Below are 27219 nucleotides of genomic sequence, written 5' to 3' on the forward strand. Positions count from 1 at the left end.
TACGACCAATCAGAACAATAAACCCCATACGCTTAGCTACCAGTGGAGCTAACTGGTAGATTAGACTCTTGCCGTTTCCGGTCGGCAAAACAGCAAAAACGTCCTTCTTGCAAAGGAAGGATTCGAGCGCCGTCTTCTGTTCCTCTTTTAGATAAAAAGCCAAGTCTAACTCGTTCATTGTAGCGGCCAAAGCCGTTTCAAACATCTGGTGTTCATCCATAGCCATCTTGCAATGTTTACTAATGACTTCGACGTCACAGCGCTGTCGTCATCTCGCCTCTGACACGCCTATATCAGATAACCTGATGTGATTGGTGCAGCTCGGATCGAGGGGCATATTAAATGAGCATCATTACTCGACACCAGAGTAACTCGCTGAGCAAATTCAACTTGTGCTCTCGCGAGAACTCTGGATTTCCAGGGTACACAATCAGAATTATATTAAAAAATATCTTGGCTCTTGCAAGCTTTATAATGGGAGTACCTGAAGTTTTACCTGAAGCCCAAAAAAGTGCATCCATCCATCATAAAAGTAATCCATACGGCTCCAGGGGGGTCAATAAATGTCTTCTGAAGCGAAGCCATGCCTTTTTGTAAGAAAAATATCCATATTTATAACTTTATAAACAATGGCTTCCGGACTCTGCCCTTTTAGCATAAACCCTCCGCCATGTTTATCTCCTCGCCAGAGCGTCTAACAGCAGCGTTCAAGTAAGAAATGCATTTTTATTAAAGTTACTAAATTTATTCAGTCAAGAACATTGAGTTATTTTCTGTTTACCTACCTTGTCCACCAGCACTGATCCACTCCACAATCCTAAACCAATGCATCTCCAAACCAAAACATAAAAAAATCCTCTTCTTTCTCTTCTCTGTTTTAGCATCTCTCCATATCTAATCTAATCTAATACCCAGTTTGGTCATAACTGTTGTGTGTGTGTGTGTGTGTGTGTGTGTGTGACGCAGGAGCCGGCGCCCATGACTGAAGACCTGCTGGAGGAGCAGTCGGAGGTACTGGCCAAACTGGGCACGTCGGCTGAAGGTGCGCATCTCCGTGCCCGTATGCAGAGCGCCTGCTTGCTCTCAGACATGGAGTCGTTTAAGGTGAGGCCGCTGCTTCCTGTTCATGTGAAAGGATTTTGGCAAAGGCTGCGATTATCTTATGTGCAGTTTGTCAGTGCAGCGGCTGATCGGTAGTAAATGAACACCAGAGGGCGTCTCTCACACACACACACACATACACACACACACAAACACACACATATGCCCCGTCGCAGAAGTACAATAACACCGTGTCCTTACCAGAAGCGATACGATAAGATTTCAGCGACAAATAATTTGTCTGTCCACGCTAGACGTGACGTGACGTGACGCGTTAAAATCAATCAAAACCCACAGCCAATCAGAACCGCGTGTGGGCGGAGTCAGCCAATCAGAACCGCGTGTGGATCCAAAGAAAATGGATTAGTAGCTACATAATCAAATTCACAAATATTACACCATTTAAACATTATTCAAATACATAGGCTACTGAGTTACTAAAACAATCTTTGTCAAAGAATACACTTGTTTGTTCACAGTTTGAACGTTCTTGTTTCCATTTGTTTAATTTCTAGCCTGGAAATCCAGACCTAAATCTTAAAGATTAATGGTCTGGCGTCGACTAATGAAAATCGGCCAGCTCGAGGGGCGGCACAAAGCATGCATTTGAAAATCTCACTGCACGCAATTGGATAACACTACGACCAATTACAACAATAAACCCCATACGCTTAGCTACCAGCGGAGCTAACTGGTAGATTAGACTCTTGCCGGCAAAACAGCAAAAACGTCCTTCTTGCAAAGGAAGGATTCGAGTGCCGTCTACTGTTCCTGTTTTAGATAAAAAAAAGCCAAGTCTAACTCATTCATTGTAGCGGCCAAAGCCGTTTCAAACAACTGGTGTTCATCCATAGGCATCTTCAGAGCCGGATTAACGCAAAGGCAAACTAGGCACGTGCCTAGGGCCCGATTGGCGGGATGGGGCCCAGACAGAGGGACAAAAAAAATATATATATATATATATATATATATTTATTAATTAACTAAAAATAGTGACGATGTTTATCTTAACCATAGACTGTTACATTACTGCAGTTAAACCAATTAATGTGTCCGTTACAAAGCGGGTGCGGGCTTCTGAAAGTATGTGTAACGAACGCATCCATCAGGTGCTACGAGGCAAAAGCCTAATAAGCACACAAAGAAGCACAGCTCATAATGCAGGTGTGTGAGTTGTCGTCATCTCTTTTGGAGTGATTGCAATGTATTCTAAATATAAACTTGTACTGTAGATCAGCGTCATTTCTGGAAAAATCATTCACCGCTTTATTACGAGTTTAAAAGAGCGCGAGCGTCATTAACGTGCCCAGACGCGACGCTTTGAATTTGCGCGTACAATGAATAACATCGCGTCGGGAGCTGACTAGTAAAAAAGCTACAAAATTAAAAGACAAGACGTCTGTATTCTAAGTTAAAAAGCCAACACACTACAACATTTTTAAATGTTTCAAATAAAGGATCTCATATCTATGGGTCTATCTTCTAAATTCTGCTGATGATTAGATTATCCCCTTACATTACGCCAATAATATCAGTTTATATATTTTTTTCTGCTCAGTAGCGATCGTGTCTTTCTCTTCCACTTGATTTGTGTATTTAATAGCATATTTAAGGTAGCAATGCAATATAAAAGCACTTAAGTGGGATTCTGGAACTGTGAATAAATTGAATAAAACAGCAAAATAACAACAACAACAATAACATCTTCATTAAACAAAAAAGAGATTACCTTAGATAAAGTTTGATTAATATGTACATACAGTACCGGTAAAAGTCTGGACCCATTACTATTTTTAATGTTTTTGAAAGAAGTTTATTATTATGCTCTACAAGCCTGCATTTATTTGATAAAAAATACAGAAAAAAACAGGAATATTCAGCAAGGATGTGTTAAATATATAAAAAGTGATAGTGAATACTTTTTTAAAACAACTTTTTAATAATCAAAAATCCTGAAAAAAAAGTATCACAGGTTATAAAATAAATATTAAAGGAGAAGTTCACTTTTAAAATGAAAATTCTGTCATCATATACTCACCCTCATGTTGTTTCAAACCTGTATGAATTTCTTTCTTCTGCTGAACACAAAGGAAGATATTTAGAAGAATGTCAGTAACCAGACAGTTCATGGGTCCCATTGACTTCCATAGTATTTTTTTTTTCCTACTATGGAAGTCAATGGGACCCAAAAACTGTCTGGTTACTGACATTCTTCTAAATATCTTCCTTTCTGTTCAGCAGAAGAAAGAAATTCATACAGGTTTGAAACAACATGAGGGTGAGTATATGATGACAGAATTTTCATTTTAAAAGTGAACTTCTCCTTTAAGCACCATTTCTAACATTTGATAATAAATCAGAATATTATAAAGTTTTCTGAAGGATCACGTGACACTAAATTCAGCTTTGCATCACAGAAATATAAAGTATAGTAAAATAGAAAACCATTATTTTAAATTTTAATAATATTTCACTATATTATTTTTCTGTATTTTTGATCAAATAAATCCAGGCTTGATGAGCATAAGAGACTTCTTTCAAAAACATTAAAAATAGGAATGTGTCCAAACTTATGTACTGTGTAAGTAAAAATATACTGCTTTTAAAATTAAATGTTGTCTAAATAAAAAGGTTAGGAATCATATTTGTTTCAAGTGTTTTTTTATTGGGGGTGGGGGGCCTCCAACATGAATTTTGCCTAGGGCCTCCTAATGTCTAGAACCGGCCCTGGGCATCTTGCAATGTTTACTAATGACTTCGACATCACAGCGCTGTCGTCATCTCGCCTCTGGCCCGCCTATATCAGATAACCCGATGTGATTGGTGCAGCTCAAATTCACGTAATAAGTGACTCAAACTCAGTGCTTTCAGAGTGAGCAGCGTTTACAGAGCCGTACATCACTGACAAGCTGCGCATATCAAATAATCACAGGGTTTGCGATTTCAAAATCACGATTAGCCAACTCGATTTGAGTGCGATTACATGGAAATTGCGAATAATCGTGCAGCCCTATTTGAGACACAATGAGAGGTGTAAAGGTTACGATTACACTGCATTCTGGAGTCTTTCATTTGTGTTTCCTGTCAGCAGATTGGACTGGAAGAACATCTCCATGATGTTCACATTAGGGATAATAAAATCACGATTTCTAAACCACACTATTCACAGAGCCTATACACAGACTATACACAGTCAAACTATCGTTGCGACAAAAACAGAGTATGGGCTATTCACACAGGACGTGGTTTTCCAGGTCAAGAGACGTGTTTTTTTTTTAAGGTGAACTTTATTTATCTTGAGAGTGTCATCCGTGGTCAAACACGTCCGTCTAGCACATTTACATAGGAAAACAATGGCACATTTCGAACCTGGAGAAACAAAGATATAGGCATATATGGTAATACAGGCATTTGCGACCTGCGCACCATATTCAAAAGAGTTCAGAAATGCATAAAGAAATGACCGATGCATCATTTATGCAAAGATATGGCGCCCACAAATATCGTCAATAAAAGCCAGCTTCCAAAAAATGATACGGACAAGTGTATGTGTGTGTGTGCAAGAAAATTTGATCATTTTATCATTTTGATCAAAAATCATGATAGTATTTTTAAATGTATATTAAAGCAAGAAAAAGTATTTGTCTGTGGGGTCCGAAAAATAATCATAATTCAAAGGGAAAATGTTGATGTTTGTATTTTTTCTTGTTTTAAGCATTAATTCTTTCAGAAAACAAGACTTAATATTGTAGATTTCAAAATCTTTCTTTCCCCTGTTGTTTGATTTCATGGAAACAGACACCAGTGATTTTGCCAAGAGATCTCTTATTTATTTATTTATTTTATATAAGACATAGGAGGAAGAGACTATAGACAAACAAAGGTCTTGATTCAGCTTCACAGTCATCATCTCTGCCTTTCGGACAAAAGGGCTTGGTTTTATACTACTGATCAACATCTCGTCATCTCTCTGCCATAGACAAAAACTATCAGTTATTGTATATGCTGACCAGAAAAACTGCATTATCAGAGAAACACATGATCCCCATTGTAATGTGACTAAAACAATGCATTACCAGAGAAATATGTGGTTCCCATTAACATATGAATTTATCACTTTATGCTATGCTCGGTGAAAAACACTGCACATACATTTCAGTCTCTAACTCCAACACACTCAAAGTCTCTTCTCCATGATTCACAAATTACAATGATTACAAATGATTATAAACAGATACATAATACTACTGATTATGAATATTAATAAAAAGTAATAATAATACTAAAAACAATATTAAATGATGAGATTTGAGTCTTCAAATATCTTACGTAATTTTGTCATTCAAGTAAATGTATGTTGATTTAAGAATGTGAAGATATTTGTGCTTGAAAACAAGACAAAAATACCAAGGAAGAACATCATTGTTTCCAAGTGTGAGCGGCTCGTTTTGGGCGTTTGGGCCGAATGACGGATATCACATGGCAATGCAGAATGAGTCAACAACCAGATTGTTATAGCCGCTCACATCTTTCTCAGCCCCAGACAATGGCTCCCGTCTTCATCTGTGCACAATTCACTGAATCTTTTATAGGTTTCACCTTTTAAAAACGCTTCTTGGCAGAAGCCAAAGGGAGAAGCATCATTCATTTTCATAAGCGCCACCCTTCCATCCCTCTCTGTCGGATAACGGCAAATTATCCCGCAGCGTTATGCCGTGGACAAACCCGAGAGATTAAGGAACAAGGGAATTGTGTGGGAATGAAGCGTTCTGTAAGCACAGCGAGCGTAGCCTCATTTCCAACTTCTGCTAGTGCGCTATAAAGCAAAAATGCTCGTTTTTTGATCACCGGGGGGCGAGACCAATGTGGAAAGGTGACATTTTGTGTCTATTTTGCTTCTCTATAGCCTGTTCAACTGCCCTACAAAATGCTCTAATTTCCTGAGCAGACACACCAGCTCGTCTTATTGCAGTGGCGAACTGCTGTGAGCGCAGCGATCGCAGTAAATGGCCCCTTTAGCTGAAGATGGCCTCTAAATTTAGCAGCAGTGCTGTCTGTAATTGTGCTTAGCCAAGCATAATTTGGCATTTTGGCTTTAATTACCATCTCCCTCCGGGTGGAGAGCAGAGAGACCCGAATATGATGAATGGGGCGTCTTAAAACTGTGACGGCGCGCTCACACACCATCATCCCGCTCCACATTCAGACGTCAAGATGCTGTATCCACTGTAAGTTGAACTAGTAACGAGTGACTGTGAGGATGAACGTCAGTAACTCATCACAAACTAGATCTACACCTTTTTTTTTTTTTATCAAATGTGAGTCGTGCCGGTGGAAGAACTCTCTAGCACAATGCCAGATTCGAGTTTGTGTTCGTTAAGCCGTTGCTAAAGTCGGTTGTCGGCTCACCTTTTAGTGCTTAATCCTGTTCTGTATGAGCGTCTTTCTTCTGCTGAACACAAAAGAAGATGTTTTGGAAGGTAAAATGGTTAAGCTAACCGTTTTTGGACCCCATTGACTTTAATGGTTTGTAAAAAAGTACTATGGAAGTCTATTCGGACATTCTTCAAAATATCTTCTTTTGTGTTTAGCAGAAGAAGCTCATACAGGTTTGGAACAAATTGAGGGTGAGTAAATGATGACAGAATTTTCATTTCTGGGTGAATTATACCTTTAATGACGTACGACGAGAGATATGAGAAACAATATGAAAAAAAACAAGTCATATTCTGAAAACTAGATGTACCGCATCGCGGTACAAAATATGACCGCCGCTCAGGCCTGCACTGGCTTTCCACAAAAATAAATGACGTGGAGTAATTTGGCTGTATTGCGTGTTTATGTATATACCTAAAAAAAGTAATAGTATGTGCATGTCTGTGTGTGTGTGTGTGTGTGTGTGTGTGTGTGTGTGTGTGTGTGTGTGTGTGTGTGTGTGTGTGTGTGTATGTGTGTGTATTTGTGTATGTGTGTGTCTGTGTGTGTGTTTGTGTGTGTCTGTGCGTGTATGTATGTGTGCGTACATGTGTGCGCGTGTGTGTTTGTGTGTGTGTGTGTCTGTGCATGTGGATTTGTATGTGTGTGTATGGGTGTGTGTCTGTGCGTGTGGATGTCAGTGTGTGTGCATGCTTGCGTTTGTTTGTATTCCTGCATGTGTGTGTGTGACAGTATCATCCTAAACCAGCAACCGTTCGCTCAACAGCACCATCTACAGGCCGATGAGTGTACAGTCACTAAATGTGCACATAAATGAATTTATTTTATACCCCCCCATGGATGAAATTCTACAAAACTTAGCAGAGGATACCCCAGAGGTTGTCAAGTTAATCATACACATGAAATATGGTGCAGTTCTGAACATCTCCACTGAAGATAGGGGCGATTAAAGCAGAATAATATTGCATTTTCATTTTTTATGGGAGGGGCGCAAATCACAAATGAGTGATTATGGGCTAGGTTGATGTGCCATAAAAATTTCTTCATCCTCGGTGCCACGGTTCAGGTAGTTATTTAGGAAAAACTGCATTTTTTTGGGTTTGGGGGGGCCCAGCGCGGGGGGGGAGTGGCCCCCGGGGACCAAACGAAATTTTTACGTAAAAGTCTAGTAGACCAACATACCATAAAAATTTCTTCATCCTCGGTGCCACGGTTCAGGTAGTTATTTAGGAAAAACGGCATTTTTTTGGGTTTGGGGGGGCCCAGCGCGGGGGGGGAGTGGCCCCCGGGGACCAAACGAAATTTTTCCGTAGAAGTGTAGTGGGGCTACATGCCCACCAAATTTCATGTTCCCCGGTGCTTCGGTGTCCCTGGTATCGTTGACGAAAAATTTACGGGGGCCCCAGCGCGGGGAGGGGGGAGTGGCCCCCGGGGACCAAACGAAATTTTTCCGTAAAAGTCTAGTAGACGAACATACCATAAAAATTTCTTCATCCTCGGTGCCACGGTTCAGGTAGTTATTTAGGAAAAACTGAATTTTTGGGGGTTTGGGGGGGCCCAGCGCGGGGGGGGAGTGGCCCCCGGGGACCAAACGAAATTTTTCCGTAGAAGTCTAGTGGGGCTACATGCCCACCAAATTTCATGTTCCCCGGTGTTTCGGTGTCCCTGGTATCGTTGACGAAAAATTTACGGGGGCCCCAGCGCGGGGGGGGAAGTGGCCCCGGGGACCAAACGAAATTTTTCCGTAAAAGTCTAGTAGACCAACATACCATAAAAATGTCTTCATCCTCGGTGCCACGGTTCAGGTAGTTATTTAGGAAAAACGGCATTTTTTTGGGTTTGGGGGGGCCCAGCGCGGGGGGGGAGTGGCCCCCGGGGACCAAACGAAATTTTTCCTTAGAAGTCTAGTGGGGCTACATGCCCACCAAATTTCATGTTCCCCGGTGTTTCGGTGTCCCTGGTATCGTTGACGAAAAATTTAAGGGGGCCCCAGTGCGGGGGGGGAAGTGGCCCCCGGGGACCAAACGAAATTTTTCCGTAAAAGTCTAGTAGACCAACATACCATAAAAATTTCTTCATCCTCGGTGCCACGGTTCAGGTAGTTATTTAGGAAAAACTGCATTTTTTGGGGTTTGGGGGGGCCCAGCGCGGGGGGGGAGTGGCCCCCGGGGACCAAACGAAATTTTTCCTTAGAAGTCTAGTGGGGCTAAATGCCCACCAAATTTCATGTTCCCCGGTGTTTCGGTGTCCCTGGTATCGTTGACGAAAAATTCAGTAAGGTGACGAAAAAAAAAAAAAAAAAAAACTTTGACAATCCCTATATGACCGGCTAGCTACGCTAGCGGCGGTCATAATAAGACCACAATATCACAACCCGCACCTGCTAACTTCTTATAACCCTGTAAACATGATCACTTTATGAGCCAGGCTTAAAGTTTTTGGGCTTTTAGTATGGATATGTTAGCCTTACTGCGATCTATAAGCTGGTGTGCTCCAAAACAATGACAAAATTTGCATTTTAGAAGATATAAGCATTATATCTTTTTTTTATTATTATAAAACGTACAGACTCTCACTTCCGTCAATATGAATCAATGATTTTGATGACATCACTCTGCACTTCAGCTTCTCATCGTATTTTCTACCCAATCAAATGCTCTCTAGAATCTGAAGCTCCGCCCCCTTCAATGTAAAGAGACTCTGAAGCTGTGGCTGAAATTAGTCACTTTTTTCTACATGGCACATTTTCTGAATGGCACATAGTGCACTATATAGGGGATAGGGAGCGATTCAGACAGTGTAAATATGCTTTCCATTGTGGCGAATGAAGTCTGGTTTCACGTTAGTGTCACGCGAACCGCCGCAGATCCAGAGACACGATCATGTGATCGAGTCGCGAATACCAGAAAACATATCAGATCCATTCAGTTCTGCACAGAATGCTGTATTTTAAAGCGATATGGAGGAGATTAGGAGGAGAAACGGTTAGAGATTAGGAGGAAACTGTGGCTTTATCGAGCTCAACGGCTCTGGCCTACATAATGTTCCGCTCTGTCTTCCTGTTTCAGTGGAAATTACATCAACAAATTGAATAATGCTGTGTGTATCAAAGCACTTCTCTGGGCCTTTAAACAACAAGCCCAAAAAACGCTTATAACAAGTGGACATGTCAACACTGCAAGAGCTGCTCTGTGACGCAGCCTGTCCAAACATAAGCAGAACACGACGCCTCCATCGACTGAGCTTTAGTTAAAACTCCTGTCGTTTTCTTCCACAGTTCGAGGTCTGACATGAAATGCATTTGGGATTAAACGTGTATCTGTCTGCAAGTCTCAAAGCCTCGCTGAAACTTGCTGCATCATTATGTCTTGTTCGTGTGTCTCAGTAATTATCGAGTATGAAAGCATGCAGCGAGTGACAGAAAGGTCATCCTGAGAAAGTTTGCGGCTGGAATTTGTCTCCAGCTCATTCACAATAGAAACGTGTGATGAATCGCTGTAGTCGCAGCTCAATGCTGAAAAACACAGTCAATTACATGCTTTATTCAGAGGCTTTCTGCCTATTTTTTGTCTGTACATGTATGTATTTGTATGTGTATGTATCATTATTGCCAGACGATACAAACAATTTTTTTAGGAAAAAATACAGTCATATTTCACATTATTCAGACACCAGATATAATTTTGTATCTTATTTTACTAGTGTGTGCAGGACACTATAGTTAATTCATGCTAGTGAGGATAACTAAATAAAGTAAACTGTGACATATTATACTCAAAAAGTCTTCATACAGTGACTACTAGTGAAATGTATAAAAATGTGGGACCAAATATTATCCAGACACTTTGACCTGATCATGTTTTGCTGAAGTGTTTTTTCTTTAATTGCTAATGCGACCTTTTTACACACAGACTGAACAAAATGAAGCATTGCTTGGTAATTGGTTGAGCTAAACTGGTATTATCTAATTGTGTAGTTAAATTTAACAGCTGACAGATATTCAACATAATTCATTTGTGAGACAGTCTAATAGAAGATGGACAAAACCACTGAAATATCAACTTTTGATCATATTTTATTAGCATTTTCTAAACTATAGCGAATAAACTGAGATAATGTGAGAAAAGTTGAAGGTGTCTGAATACATTTTGGTTTGAGCTTATGTTTAAACCACACAAAACACCTCAGCAATTGCCTAGATGGTCCGAAATGTGACCCAAACATTTCTTAAATTCAGGTGTGACATTAAACTCAAGGTGTGTGTGTGTGTCCTCAGGCAGCAAATCCAGGCTGTTCCCTGGAGGATTTTGTGCGCTGGTATTCCCCGAGAGATTACGTGGAGGAGGAGGTGAGCGATGAGACGGGCCAGACGGTCATTCGGGGCGACCTAAGTGCCCGCATGAAGATCCCGGGCAACATGTGGGTTGAGGCCTGGGAAACGGCCAAAGCCACTCCGGCACGCCGACAGAAGAGGCTGTTTGATGACACCAAAGAGGCTGAGAAGGTCAGAACCTCCAGTCAAGTCAAGTCACCTTCATTTATATAGGGCTTTTAACAGGGTTCCCACGGGTCCTTGAAATCCTTGAAAGGTTGTGAATAAAAAACAAACAATTCAAGGCCCTGGAAAGTTTTTGCAAATACACACATATATATATATATATATATATATATATACAGGTCCTTGAAAGTGCTTGAATTTATTTTATGGAATTAAAACATTCCATATTATTCCCTCCAGTCCGCTAATGTGTTATTTCGCCAACACTTCATGGCCTGTGTACACTAGCTTGCTTGATTTGCGTTAGTTACATTTATTTACGCGTTACATTAAATGTTTCTCGCGTGAGGTACTTTGTGTTGTACGTTGCCATGACGTTCACACACGCGCGCGGGCGGGTATAGATATATACAATAGAAGTCGCCTTGGCTACTGCAGTTCATTGGAACGAAACCGTAGCCAAAGCGACATCTAGTGTATATATCTATACCCGCCCGCGCCCTCAGATCACTTGGACGTGGCTGTGTACAAGAGGTAACAACGATATAAATACTGTTCGTTTTCTCACACAAACCGCTCGTTTCGTGTCTTGGGCCCATCAATATGTACTTACGATGGGGAATTGTTTAATTTGGACGATGGGGAATTGTTTTAATTTGGACTCTGTGCATGCTCTTTGAGATAATGACCATAGACCTTCATTATATGACTGACAGACAAGAACGTTTTGACCTAAAAATATCAAAATTGAAACTACTGCGGAAAAAAAGACACCTACATCTTGGATGCCCTTGAGGTAAGCTAAAACATACCACAATTTAATTTCAAAGTGAACTATCCCTTTAAAGGATTAGTTCACTTTCTAAAAAATGTTTGCTGATAATTTACTCACCCCGATGTCATCCAAGATTATCCATGTCTTTCCTTCTTCAGTCGAAAAGAAATTAAGGTTTTTGAGGAAAACATTCCAGGATTTTTCTACACAGAATGGACTTCAATGGCAACCAACTATACCAATGTTCAAAGAAGGTTCAAATGTCCGTCTCAATGCAGCTTCAAAGTCTCGACACGATCCCAGTCGAGAAATAAGGGTCTTATCTAGGGAAACAATCAGTCATTTTCAAAAAAAAAAAAAAAAAAAACTTTTTAACCACAAATGCCCGTCTTGTACCATCTCTGAGATGCGCCACGTATTACGTCATCACATTGGAAAGGTCAGGAAAAAATCTATATAATTATAATAAATTAAAACAAAGATGTCGGACGATTTTGAAGTTGGAGGAGAAAATGAGATGAAATTTTTCGCCCTTCCCTAACTTTTTGAACTGGAGTACACAGACAAATAACTTAGACAGATGACGTGACACGTGACCTTTCCAACGTGATGACGCAATGCGTCGCACATCTCAGAGATGGTACACGACGGGCATTTGTGGATGTGATTGTGATTGTGAATGACCGATCGTTTCGCTGGATAAGACCCTTATTTCTCGACTGGGATCGTGTCGAGACTTTGAAGCTGCATTGAGACGGACATTTGAACCTTCAAACCGTTGGTTGCCATTGAAGTCCATTATATGGAGAAAAACCCTGGAATGTTTTCCTCAAAAACCTTAATTTCTTTTCGACTGAAGAAAGAAAGACATGGATATCTTGGATGACATTGGGGTGAGTAAATTATCAGCAAAACATTTTTTTAAAGTGAACTAATCCTTTAATGCGCTCCAACCGTTCATTCACACAACAACAGTGTCTGGTGACTCGAGAACGCAAACCTTGAAACAGGTTCCAAAGTCCAAGCGGTGAAAAATTATGAAAAACTTTATCATCTCCGCTTAAGAGTCCAGGTTCACATGGTCTCGGTCCAGGAACATTATGAACCTGATCTGCTTTTGTTGTGTGTGTGTGTGTGTGTGTGTGTGTTGGATTAATATGACACGTTCATTTCAAGCTTTTTGCGAGAAACCTAATCATTCTCTGTCATTTTTTCACCCTAAAGAAGATATAACAAAAAATAAAACAAAAATAACAGCAACATAGCTAAGAGTTACCATAAAACAGGAGAACCAAAACAGAAATCAGAACTCAGATATAAATTAAGAAACACCAACAACCGAAGAAAATAATCAATATGCTAAAGAAAACAGGCAGGTTTTTAAAAGAGACTTGAAAGCTATAAAAACACACTCGCCCGTCAGCGTGTCCCGTGCATTCTGCCCAGCCAATCAGATGGCAGTTGTGCTGGAAGTGGGTTGAAATGCAAGGTGTTGTCACGGGATTCGGCTTGGAAAGTTGAAAGGGAGTTCAGGAGAACGCTGGCATCCGTGAAGGTCGCGTCTCTTTCTGTCCTTCAACCGTCTGTCGAGCCCTTGTGGGGAAGCTGCAGGATTTACACTGAATTCATTTGCTGATTTAATTTCCTCTACTGTGTTTTGCTCCAGTAATGTGTCCTGGCCAATGACAGTCGTGCATGTTTTCTGCGGTGTGTGTAGGACGGCCTGAAGGCAAGCATCTCACAAGGGCAGCGGTGCAGCGCTAAAACACACACACACACACACACACACACACACACACACACGCTGAGGCTGTAAAGGCTAAACCTTCCCAACTGCATCAGTAATGCTTACATTTAAATGTACAATCAGAAGCGTCGTTAAAAACATTTTTACGATTAAATTGCTTTAAATCACATTTAAAATGTGAAACAGTACATTCAAATAATTTAACAAATTAATTGCTTAAAGCTGCAGTGCGTAACTTTTTTGGGTTAAAAATTATCCAAAATAAATGTTTGAGCAAGTACATAACCAGCCAGTGTTCAACACTCTCTGCTTGCCGTAGCTCGATTCAAAACGGTAAGCTTGTAATACTATTTTTAACTCCAGCGGTACTGGTGGATTTCAGCGGGAAATTCGAGCATGTCTTTGCGTCATTACGTCACATCTGTCCACATAAAGAAGAGTCTCAGCTAGTAGGCTATGAGTGTGAGGATGCTGGAGGTGGAGATTTATAGCCTTTTCTCGCAGCACTTAATATAATTAAACTTATCAATTTGATGGCGGATCCAGAAAGGTTCAAACGACGATCACCAGGAGATTCACCCGTCGTAAAATGCAAAAGACTTCGGACTTCGGAGTGGCTACAGAAAAAATGAGACTGGAAAGTTTCGGAGGCAGTGTGTAAACGTGATTGACACAATGTGAGGTCGTATTTATTTTTTAACGTGCGAAAATTTCGGACTCAGTGTGTAAGGGGCTTAACTCTACAAGCAGTTTATGGTAGCCTATGTGTTAGTTATCATTGGTATTGGACATTGACTGGAAATTGGCTATCTGAATGAGAAAATATTGGCATAAACACACTGTCTTATGTAAACGTGTGTGTGTGTGTGTGTGTGTGTGTGTGTGTGTGTGTGTGTGTGTGTGTGTGTGTGTGTGTGTGTGTGTGTGTGTGTGTGTGTGTGTGTGTGTGTGTGTGTGTGTAGGTGCTGCACTACCTCTCGGTGCAGAAAGCGTCTGATCTGACGAGGCATCTGCTGCCCTGTGTCCTACACGCTGCTCTTCTCAAAATCAAGGAGGAAGGTTTGTGTGAAACCACTACAGCTGCACACAGTTTCGGTAGTGTCTCTGATGTCCCTTAACATGAGGTGAATGTTCTTACAGAATCGACTGAAGACATCCCGTCCGTGCGTAAGGCGCTCCAGAATCTCACGTCTCACGCCAGTAAACTTCTGCGTCACCCCAGTCCCGACTTCAAGAAACTGGAGGTGAGGGTCACACCACACTATCAGACACAGTAGCTGTGTCCCAAATGACGCACTATACATTATGTACTTATACACTATGTACTTATGCACTTATACACTTTGTACTTATGCACTAATTACTTATGCACTATGGACTATGTACTTATGCACTATGCACTTATACACTATGTACTTGTGCACTATGTACTTGTGCACTATGCAATTATACACTATGTACTTATGCACTATGTACTTATACACTATGTACTTGTGCACTATGTACCTATGCACTATGCAATTATACACTATGTACTTATGCACTATGTACTTATGCACTATGTACTTATGCACTATGCACTTATACACTATGTACTTGTGTACTATGTACTTATGCACTAATGTACTTGTGCACTATGTACGTATGCACTATGCAATTATACACTATGTACGTATGCACTATGTACTTATGCACTATGTACTTATACACTATGTACTTGTGCACTATGTACCTATGCACTATGCAATTATACACTATGTACTTATGCACTATGTACTTATGCACTATGTACTTATGCACTATGCACTTATACACTATGTACTTGTGCACTATGCACTTATACACTATGTACTTGTGTACTATGTACTTATGCACTAATGTACTTGTGCACTATGTACGTATGCACTATGCAATTATACACTATGTACTTATGCACTATGTACTTGTGCACTATGTACTTGTGCACTATGTACTTATGCGCTATGCAATTATACACTATGTACTTATGCACTATGCAATTATACATTATGTACTTGTGCACTTATGCACTATGCAATTATACACTATGCACTTATACACTATGCACGTATGCACTATGTACTTGTGCACTTATACACTAATACACTATGCACTTATACACTATGTACTTGTGCACCATGTACTTGTGCACTTATGCACTATGCAATTATACACTATGCACTTATGCACTATGTACTTGTGCACTTATACACTAATACACTATGCAACCGTTTTTTCGGTTAAATAAGTGCATCATCCGGGTACTTAAAGTGCACTTTTTCTTTATAGAATTTGCAGTGAGAACGCACTACTTGCACTATTTATACTACAAAATGGCATAGAATAGTGCACAAGTACACGATTTGGGGCGCACCTAGTGTAACCACCATGTGAAAATCTCAGAGTAAAACTGGTAGTTGTGAAAAATATGATACACCAGTGTTTTGCCAGACGAGAAATTTATCCATGTATCATCTTTTTACTCTTTTAGTTCCTTTTATAACTGTAACATCTTTATATCTCTTTTAATTCCTTCTATAACTGTTTTAACTTTCCTTGCTTTTATTTTGTGATTATATTAATTCCTTTCTGTGTAAAGCACTTTGAATTACTTTACTTTGAACATTATTTTATTAGTAAAGCACTTTACAACTGCACCTGCAGACCAAAGTGCTGTACAATCAGCAGCATAAAAACAAACATCACATAAAAACAACATGTGTATGATTACCATATTGTTACCATATTGGAATTACCATAGTGTATGAAATGTGCTATATAAATAAACTTGCTTTGCCTTGCCTATCAGGCCGCTTCTACGCTCGCATTGTAAACGTGTGTCTTTTCTGTGTTGTCAGGAGGTTATTAATCAGATGAGCGCGGTGGAGGCTGTCGTTGCAATCGCACGCTCGCTCAAGGCCAAGTTTGGCATCACTAAAGGAGAGCGGGAGGAAGATGGTGAAGAGCTGGAGAGGTAAAGTCTGTTTAGTTTCACCGTACTGATGCTCAGACAATGCAAGTCACTTGTACAGATGCACAATATTATCAACATGTCATCGGAATCGGCTAAAAATGGCTTAAAAATAATTTATCGGCATCATATCTGCCGATATGCCTTGCTGATGTGAAAAAAGGAAACACACTGATGGAGTAAAAGCAGTTTCTAATTTTTGTTCAGAAAAACCTGCCTCTGTTTATGACTCCACCCTCCTAGTTGATATAGCCCCGCCCCCTTATTCAACATGACTCCACCCTCCTGGTTGATATAGCCCCACCCCCTTATTCAACATGACTCCACCCTCCTTGTTGATATAGCCCCGCCCCCTTACTCGACATGACTCCACCCTCCTGGTTGATATAACCCCGCCCCCTTACTCAACATGACTCCATCCTCCTGGTTGATATAACCCCGCCCCCTTACTCGACATGACTCCACCCTCCTGCTCGATATAGCCCCGCCCCCTTATTCAACATGACTCCACCCTCCTGCAAGCAATGAATTTTTTTTTTTATGGCTTTAGTTTTAGATAACAATAATAACCCTGGTATATACTGTAAATATGAGGCTTAAGTCAGTATTTTTAACATTGTTCATTAGTCTAATTTTCACATTTTATGTGTGTACAAAAATGTATAATTCTGCTCTTGAGTTATTAATTGATTTTATTTATATTATTTATAATTCTGCTCTTGATGTTAGTGAAGGTTTCTTGCACCAAAAACAGTAAAAGTTTGCTTTTCAGGATCATGTCACAATCTCTCATTTACTCGTGTTACTCCAAACCGGTATGGCTTTCTATCTTTTCGATATTTTGAGAAATGTTGTTTGGTTTCCAACATTCTTCCAAATATCTTCTTTTATGTTTAGTTGAAGAAAGTAAGTCATACAGATTTGTAACAGTGAATGAGAAGTGTCGAGCAGGAGGGCGGAGCCAGATAAAGAAGGAGGGAGGAGTCACGCTGATCAAGAGGGGTGGAGCCATATTGAGGGGGGTGGTATATCGAGCAGGCGGGGCGGAGCCGTGTCAAGTAAGAGGGGTGGAACTGTATCGAGTGTGAGGGGCAGAGCCATATCTACCAGGAGGGTGGAGTTATGTTGAGCAAGTTGGGTGGAGCTGTATTGAGGGGGCGGGGCTATATAGAGCAGGAGGGTGGAGTCATGTTGAGCAGGAGGGGCGGAGCTGTGTCAAATGTGAAAGGCGGAGCTATATCAAGCAGAAGGGTGGAGTCATGTTGAGCAAGATTGGTGGAGCTATATTGAGGTTGGCGGAGCTATATCAAGCAGAAGGGTGGAGTCATGTTGAGCAAGATTGGTGGAGCTATATTGAGGTGGGCGGAGCTATATCGAGCAGGAGGGGGGAGTCTTGTTGAGCAGATTGGTGGAGCTATATTGAGGTGGGCGGAGCTATATCGAGCAGGAGGGTGGAGTCTTGTTGAGCAAGATTGGTGGAGCTGTATTGAGGTGGGTGGAGCTATATCGAGCATTAGAGTTGAATCTTGTTGAGCAGAAGGTGCAGAGTAATGTCATGCTGAAGCGGGCGGAGCCATATCATTCAAAGGGGGCGGAGTTGTGTTGCGCAAGAGGGGCGGAGCTTGAGCTGTCAGTCTGACAGGGGCATGTCAGCTGAGTCTCCTGGTACTCGTTAGTTCCCAGGGGCCGCTCGGGGCCACAGCAGGCCGGTCCAAGACAGACACACCGGCCTCATTAAGATGAGACCCGGAGCTGCCCGGAGGAACAAAGACAGTTCAGTGCAGGTGTGTGTGTGTGTGATTGTGTTGAACAGGCTTGAGTTCACACACACAGAGACACACACACACACACACACACACACACACACACATACACATATACACACACACAGACAGACAGAGGCGTAGTTGTTCTTCTCTGTATTATGGCAGCATTTCTCAGGCGACTATGAACTTGATAAATATTCCTCTTCCTTCCTTCATCTAAACACTCTGGCATCCTCTACCTGTACTGTACAGTCACTTTCTCACATTATACCATTATTCCTGTCTGTCTCTCAGGTTTGTGAGCTGTTTGCTGGAGGAGCCTGAGGTGTGTGTGGTCGGTGCAGGTCGAGGTCCTGCTGGAAGCATCATACATAAGCTCTTCGTCAGTTCTCAGCGGGTAAACACACACACATACACACACACACGCCCGATCAAGGGTTTTATGTTTTGTCATAATCATGGACTGGATTCTCTCTTCCCAGAAACATTGGGCCAAAATCGACCGAAATGAGTCTGAAAATACTGGATATCAGCTCTAATCTAATATTTTGCAATGTGCATCCGTGCTTGCTTTTGATAAAAGCATCTGCCAAATGCTTTAAATGTGAATGTATAATTCTGTTCTTGAGGTTACTAATGTTAGTAACACTTTGCAATAAGGTCCCTATTAGTTAATGCATTAACTAACATTAACAATACATTTGTTAGTGTTTTTTAATGTTAGTTTATAAAAATACAACTCTTAGGTCATTCAATTATATAAACAGACACAACTTGAATGTTGAAATTAACATTAAGATTAATAAATGTTTGTTCCATTATTAGTTTATGTTAATTAATGTAGTTGTAACAAATGTAACCTTATAGTAAAGTGTTACTGAGACGTCGGCTGTCGGAGTATTTTCAACCTAGGGTCCTTTGCACCATGACCTCGAGCCAAACACCCCCCAGAAGCCTTTATTCCCTTGGTTGAACATTATTAAAGTTAGAGCTTATTTAGAGATATCAGCCGGATGGTTTAGTGCAGGCGCTAATGGATCCAAGGCTGTATCCCGTAAATTACCCCACTAATAATGCCCAGAATGGCACCAAACTTCTACAGTAGCACAAATAGGTTCTGTACTCATAAAACAAGGCATTGGAAATGTTGTAAGTACATCAGGAGTTTATTTAAATATAACTTGCCTGACGGCTAATGCTACCGCTAACCTGGACGTCGACGTCACTTCCGTTATTTGGGAAAAGCCTGTAAAAGTCCTTTGGAAAACTCACAAATGTAAGGGAAAAGCTAGTGAATTTAACACTCCATAAAAAAAAAAAATTTCCAAAGTGTTGACAACTTAGTATTAACTAATAATTGTTATAAACTGGCACTACCAACAAAATATTAGTGCATTCCTGGAACTGGGCGTCGTTACACTCCATCCTTATGATCGCTTTCTGCAGGACTTTTACGGGCTTTTCCCAAATCACTGAAGTGACGTCGACGTCCGGGTTAGCGGTAGCATTAGCCGTCAGGCAAGTGTTATTTAAATAAACTCCTGATGTACTTACAAACTTTCCAATGCCTCGTTTTATGAGTACAGAACCTATTTGTGCTACTGTAGAAGTTTGGTGCCATTCTGGGCATTATTAGTGGGGTAATTTACGGGATACAGCCTTGGATCCATTAGCGCCTGCACTAAACCATCCGGCTGATATCTCTAAATAAGCTCTAACTTTAATAATGTTCAACCAAGGGAATAAAGGCTTCTGGGGGGTGTTTGGCTCGAGGTCATGGTGCAAAGGACCCTAGGTTGAATTTACTCCGAACCGTCCCTTTAATAATTGTACGAACGCTTCATATCTGTGAGACGGAGCCGGACTCGTTCACATCATAAGGTCTCAAAGCGACTTTAACAGTAAGAAGAGCCAAGGGTTTAAAAAATACATTTAAAAATCTGCTCTAGCTGTTTTTCTGTTTGTCATAATTAGCTAAATTAATGAAACGCAGCAGATGTCTTAGTTTCATTTAGAGCTTTAATGTGACACAGAGGTAATTAAACACGCCGGGCGAGTGATTTGTTTAAAAAAAGATTATTATAGAGAGTGCCGGTTAAACAGCGTGTTTGATGAACGGCTCTAAAGTCTGTGTTTATGTTAGTAGTGGTTTAGTTAGTGGCACTAGCATCGGTCACTCATTAGTGTGCTAACTGTTAGCTGGTCAATCTCACAAAGACATTAATGCCGTGATTTCTGTTGATTTCATGGTAACACTTTACAATAAGGTTCATTAGTTAACTACCTTAGTTAACATGAACTAAGAATGAACAACACTTCTACAGGACTTATTCATCTTAGTTAATATTAATTTCAACATTTACTAATACGTTATTAAAATCAAAGGTTGTATTTGTTAACATTAGTTAATGCGCTGTGAACTAACATGAACCAACAATGAATAGCTGTATTTTTATTAACTAACATTAATAAAGACTAATAAGTAAATAGTCATTGTTAGTTCATGTTAGTTAATACATTTACTAATGTTAACCCTATTGTAAAGTGTTACCGATTTCACTGTCAAATCTGACCTTGTAAATCAATTAAAGCGGCATTTTTTGAGAATTTTTTTTTATGCAAAATATAATGCGTTAATTTTTCTTTCGATTTTGAGGCGTTTCCATGAGATTCACCTGAAACCTCAGAGAGGGACATTCATTCCCCCCCCCCGTTAGTTCTTAATATTAGTCACTTCCATTTGTGTCATCGTCATTCCCAGGATGCAGTTGTGCCTAATGGTCCCAGTGTAAATTGTAATTCTCAGCTACTTAAAGTTAAACAGGCCGAAAATGCGATATGAGCGTTGAAATGTCAGCCGGTGTGGTTCTCGAAGGTGAGCTTCAGACGTCTGTGCTCACAAGTTTTCTTTTAAGTGAGAAATGTTTGAAATTGAGTTTGTTTGCCTGAAACTCTCGCTCAGTTAGCCCCCCCCCCCCACCCCACCCCCCTCCTCTGTCTGCAGTGTGTGTGTGTGTGTGTGTGAGGACTAAATTATAGCCTGTGTGTTGCCAGGCTGCAAATAGAAAGGCAATAATTATCCCAAGCATCCCCATGTAAATCATGTGAAATCAGGGATTCAAATGAGGTGAGATTTCCTGGAAGAAAGAGAAATGAGAGAGAGAGAGAGAGAAAGAGAGAGAGAGACGGACCTCACAGAGGAGGAGAGACTTTGTTGCATGTGTTTATGGATATGTGCATGCACTGATTGCTCTGATTTATCATGTTTTGGATGTTTCCAGTGTGTCACCAATGAACAGAGAATGTGGTGCCGTGACCCGGACTCATCCAAAGCATTACTGCACCAACAGCCAATCAGATTCTTTATTAATATTTGATTTCTTTTTATAGGAATAACATTCTGAAGGAACATTATATTGATGTTTATACTCATGTTTAGACCATTTTGTACTCTTTCCTCTTCAGGGATGAATCTTGATTTCGTCAGATTTCAACCCAAAATCAAAAGAAAATACAAGAAAATCAAGCGTATAGAACCATTACGTTTTTTGTAGCATTTTATTGTCATGACAACTAACCACATTCCCCCACTCTTGCATTATTCTTAATGATGATTCTCATTACTGTAATGCAATCATTTGTCAATTAAGGGCAGAACAACAGCAGTCACTGTGATAATGTATAATTTGGACATTTAATTGTGCTTAATTGTCATTAAAATATTGCTACCAATAATCGTAATGGTTTTAAAAACGGACTTTTTCTCCTTTTGGTTTTTTGCTTGAAGTACGACCTGCACGTGTTGAGTGGTTTAGTGAGATTCACCGTTGCACGTCACAGCATGGACTGAACTTTTAAAAGTGCTCTTATTTGGCCTTGTATTTTGTGTTGTTCTTTTTCTTCATCTTTTTTGTTTGTTTGTTTGTTCTCTCCTAACACCGCTTGTCTGTCACTCTTGTCAAGTTGGCCGACTCCAGTGACGAGGTAAAATCAGCAACATCTGACACTATATGATTCCCCACCATTCACTGCAACAACAACAAAAAAAACAATAATGTTCTTCCTCAGTATTTTTGTCTTGTTTTCCAGGGCAAACATTCTTAAATCAAGATACATTTACTGAAAAAGCGAAATGATTTTTTGATGAAAACAAGAAACAATATCTGCCATTGGGATCCAAAAAATGATCTAAATTTAAAAGGAAAACAAGATTATTTTTCTGACCCCATTTGCATTCTTGTTTTAAACATAATCTCACTTTATTTGGACAGATTTCAGAAAACAAGACTTAATATCTTCAGTCATTTTGCTTCACAAGTAAATGTTTAGATATTTGTACTGGAAAACAGGACAGAAATACTAAACAAGAAAAACATTTGATTGCAGTGTTTCAGACAGATGTTGATGTCAATGAGGAACACAGTCTGTAGAATCTGAACGTCTGTCACTAATCGCTGCTTTTTGATTCTTTTTTTATCCTCTCTTTGATTCGTTCACATTCTGTGCGCATTCAGGGCTTCCTGGTGGACGTGGAGGTTTGTTTATAGACGCGTCTCAGTGCTGTAGAGATAGTTAGTGATGTTCTTCGTGTGTAGTGCAGTCATTTTAGTGCACATGCTTTAGCTCATGCCTCGTGTGATTAAACAAAAAACATCCCTGTAATAAATTGTGTAGTAAATACTGTCATCATGGGATTTTCTGTGCAGATGGACGTCACATCACATCATAGGTCGATCTGAATCCAGAATGTGCATTTTCTCAGCGTTCTTTCGCCACGTTCAGTCTCTGAGATGTGAACAGACATTTGCTAATTTGCAATCAGCTTTGCAATTAGTGAAATTTGTTCCTGTACGAGGGGAAAAAAATAGATTGTGTCAATTTGCTTCACTCCTCCAGTCTCAAAACGCTCATTTAAGTCTCACCGAGAGCATTTGTTGAGAAGCGTCTTTGCTTTGTTGCTCCTTGACAGTCAAATAGGTTTATGTAACGTTGTCAGCATAGCTTATTATAAAAACATGTTACCTTTATGCATATAGCATTAGCACTTTATGCAGTTCAGATTAGCCACGTCCACACTAAAGATTTAGGAGTGACACTGAATTAAAATTAGAGAGTGAATCCCCTTGTTGATTGACAGAGTGGGAACCACATCAACCTTCTGGCATCTTGTGTGTTTGGTAATATTGGTTAATAATACAGCGACCAGAGACTCGTTGGCCCTGGTTTCACAGACAAGGCTTTGATTAAACCAGGATTAGGCCTTCGTTCAATTAGGGCATTCATGTAAACATTACTGGTGTGAATCTTCAGACAAAACAATGGCACTGATGTATTTTAAGATCTGTCGGTGCGAGTTGCTTTCAGGGAAAAAAAAAGCATTTTAGTCTGGGGCTAGCTTTAGCCTTGTCTGAAACCGGCTAGTCATGTTCTGCAATTTTAACTAAACCACCGTCTACAGAGAAGTCGTGTTCTGCTTCTGCTTCTCAGAGGAAGTGCATGTCCACTTATTATAAGCGCTTTTGAGCTTGTTGCGTGATCTTGGCTCGTAAAGCGATCCAGTTTATGGAGTAAATAAAATAGGAATGTGTGATATTTTGGACTTTTGGATTTATCTTAGTTTATTGTGAGGTCATTCTTGTTTTTTCTAGCAAAGATCTTGCATCACGAATGAGTCAAGACTCTTTCCCTGTGACTTTCTTGCATTTCTTGCTCTTTGTTATGTAAAGAGCGTGTTAAGAATGTGCGCTTATATGTCCTGTAGATATCCGCCATGACACGAGCGCAACTGGCTTTTAAAGGGAATGGGAGAAGAGACTCTGATTGGCTTATTGCACGTTACGCCCAAAACACACCCATTACTCATTAAGAGAATATGGACAAAACACACCCATTACTCATTAAGAGAATATGGACGACCCTTTCAGACCATGCACCGGGAGCACCGACCATTTTTCCCGTCGTTAAACTAGCAAAAGTGGATTCGGACACTCCCTAAGTGCACTTTAGACCATGCGTTTAGATCGTTAAAATAGGGCCCTCAATGTTGATTCAGTTCAGTTCAATAACAGTGTCGATTTTGCACAATCAAATCAATTATAAAACAATAAATACAAAGAATGCAAAAAGTGCTGCACGGGGTGTAACTTCAGTATCTCGGTGCTCTCTCTGGGTGTAGAGATGATTCCACTCACAAGAAAAAAACAATCCAAGGCACTTGAATAATTAGTTTTAGAAAAATATAGGGCCCTATCTTGCACCCAGCGCAATTGACTTTGTACACCGACGCATGTATCATTCCTATTTTGCACCCGACGCACAGCGGACTTTTCCCTCCACAGACGCACGTCAGTAAATTAGGGAATAAACTTGCGCTCCCGGGGGCGGTCCAGCGAAAAGAGGAGGCGTGTTCCGGCGCAAACGTTCCCTGGTGCTATTTTGCAGTTTCAGGAAACAATTCCGCCACAGACCAGGAGAAACCTAGTCTAAAGTCAGTGGCGTGTTATTCAGATGCTATTTTAAGGGCGCGTGCTTGGCCATAATCAATGTAGCGTGTGCACAACGGCATACACTTTGCTTCTCTCATCTACACAGAAGCAGCAGTTCTCATTTTTGCAAACCATACATAATTACAAGGAAAAATATTACACATGAGGGAAATCATTGTGGTGTCCATGAAAAAATTGGTATAAATCTAGCTTACACATTTACCCAAGTTATTATATGCCTGTTTAACCGAAGCTAATTTGGGTGTTTCTCCATCCCCATACAATGTCACTTCTCTGTGTTTTACGGCCCTGACGAGAGCGACGGTCTCCTCGGCTGTGAACCGCTCCTGGCAAATCCGCCGTTATAATAGCAATCCGCCATGGAACAAGCGCGCCTGCTCTTAAAGGGAATGTGAGATGATGCTCTGATTGGTTTATTTCACGTTACGCCCAAACCACACCTATGAGTGATGAAGCTACTTCAGACCAACACATTCTAGATTTGCGTCGGGCGCAGGAGTCATTTATCCCGCCGGTATAATAGCAACAGCGACCGAGATCCGCCCACAAAGTTACTTGTGTTTCGCGCTTGATACTTGTGTTTCAGATCGTTAAAATAGGGCCCATAAAGGTATAAATGCCTCATTCATTCATTCATAAAAAGCCTTTATTTTTTCATGGCTTAGATTTTAAAAACAGGAGACAATCAATTAGTCAGAACACCGATCACCTGGTCATGCGGCACAGGACAAACAGAAGAGACAAAAGTTCAAGAAAATATGTTTTTTCTTACAATTATAAAACAAATTCGATTCAGGTAAAAAGCAGATCTGTTTTCAGAAAGAAAAAAAACCTTTATGAAAAAGCCTGATGTGTTTTGTGCGCTGATGTGTTCAGGCCGCCCTGTTGGCTCCGATGGAGGAAGAAACGGGACGTTTGGGAGGAACAGATGACAGGAAAGCGGTTCCGGATTTTCCGCCCCCCGCTGGACGGGAGATTCTCCTTCGGACCTGCGTTCCTCGACCCGCGCCGTTCTCCAAAGCCCTGCCCCAGCGCCTCTTCTGCGTGCTCATGCGGGACGAGTTCAGGCTCGCCGGGGCCTTTTCATCCGACACCTCGTTCTTCTGAGCGCATCCGTCGTGTGCGGGACGGGCTGCTTAAATGGGACACAGCTTTAGTGAAGTCAGCGAATGGTAATGGTGTCTCCTGCTGTTCTTACAGAGTTGAAACATTGCACATGTAATCACGGGAAACGGCTGTTTCTGGATCGGCCCTCAAGGCAACTGCTCTTCTGAGGGTCTCATCACCTTCGCTTGGATGTTAAAATGGTTTTATATCTGGTGGGTTTTCACACATGCTAATAATATCAGTTCCCCTACTGTGTGTTTGATGAGAAAAGCTTTAGATTGACTACTCAATGCTTCGCCTTAGGAAACATCATCAGAACACACACACACACACACACACACACGTTACTCACTGACTAGTAGTAGTAAATAAAAAAAAGCTGAGATCATGTAGCATTTAGCATCATTGTATCGGTTTGTGTCTCAGATCAGAGGTGAGATCACGTCGAGTGCGTTCAGACGTTTATGTATCGATTCGCTCTTGTGCTTCTGTTTTTTCCTTCGCCAGAACGTCAGTCGCTTTCTGCTAATGACATTAATGTTAGACGTCTGTCTGATGATGTATTGTCAGTCTGTGCTATTATCTATCTCATGCATTTGATCAGATCTAAATGTCAAACCAATATGATCATCTGCATTGTAAGACTGTCCTAATTCAGTCGCACATTTGACTTGATGGAAATAATAAAATGTCTGAACATAATTAGGCTTTCCAGCCAAACTTGTTATTGTCGTTGTTCTCGTTTCATGATCATTGCCTCATTAGCGCTTTGTGCCGCTCGCGGTGCTTTAATTGCATTAAGGGCTTTAAATGAACGCTGACGTTAGATCGTTAATACGGGACGTTAGTTTGAGGAACTTCTGCTCCGGATCAGACGAGTGCGTCGCGATTCTGTTTCAGCTGATAAATAACTCTCTCTATGACGTCTTACGACCCCAGAAACTTTCACACAGAGATTGAGAACGATAACAATATAATGACAACTATATCAGCGTCCACACCATCTTTGATTATTAAGGTTGGATTCTGATTGGCTGTCAATGTTTTTATCGTTCATCATCTGAAAGGGATTCCAACGATATCGTTCCTCTGTGCGAAAAAATACCCGATTTTTTATTCAAAGCTAGAAAGGTAACACTAACTGTCTCAGCGTTTGCTGGATTATGTCGTTAGGTTTATTATTAAAGTGTCTGTTGCTTTAAATGCTTGAGCTCTTTAAAACAGGATGGATTCTGATTGGCTCTCGTTCATCAGCTGGGGGGGAAACCGCTCAGAGGGGGCGTTTACACGACAC

The 27219-nt window shown here is 40.7% G+C and overlaps 1 protein-coding gene across 3 annotated transcripts in view; it reads left to right on the plus strand.

The window, feature by feature from the left end:
• Positions 1–26627, plus strand: part of rab3gap1 (RAB3 GTPase activating protein subunit 1) — a 56815-nt gene extending 30188 nt beyond the window's left edge. Inside the window, exons 18-25 of one of the 3 annotated variants that reach the window (XM_082174640.1) lie at positions 967–1104; positions 10814–11041; positions 14520–14616; positions 14698–14801; positions 16434–16549; positions 18607–18709; positions 22276–22296; positions 25695–26627. In XM_082174640.1, the coding sequence (XP_082030766.1) occupies positions 967–1104; positions 10814–11041; positions 14520–14616; positions 14698–14801; positions 16434–16549; positions 18607–18709; positions 22276–22296; positions 25695–25925 (1038 nt within the window). In that variant the 3' untranslated portion in view covers positions 25926–26627. The other 2 variants (XM_082174642.1, XM_082174641.1) reach the window with 2 other exon arrangements.
• The last annotated feature ends 592 nt before the right edge of the window (positions 26628–27219 follow it).

This window comes from Leuciscus leuciscus (assembly GCF_965113295.1).
Source record: "Leuciscus leuciscus genome assembly, chromosome: 7".
Lineage (NCBI taxonomy): Eukaryota > Metazoa > Chordata > Actinopteri > Cypriniformes > Leuciscidae > Leuciscus > Leuciscus leuciscus.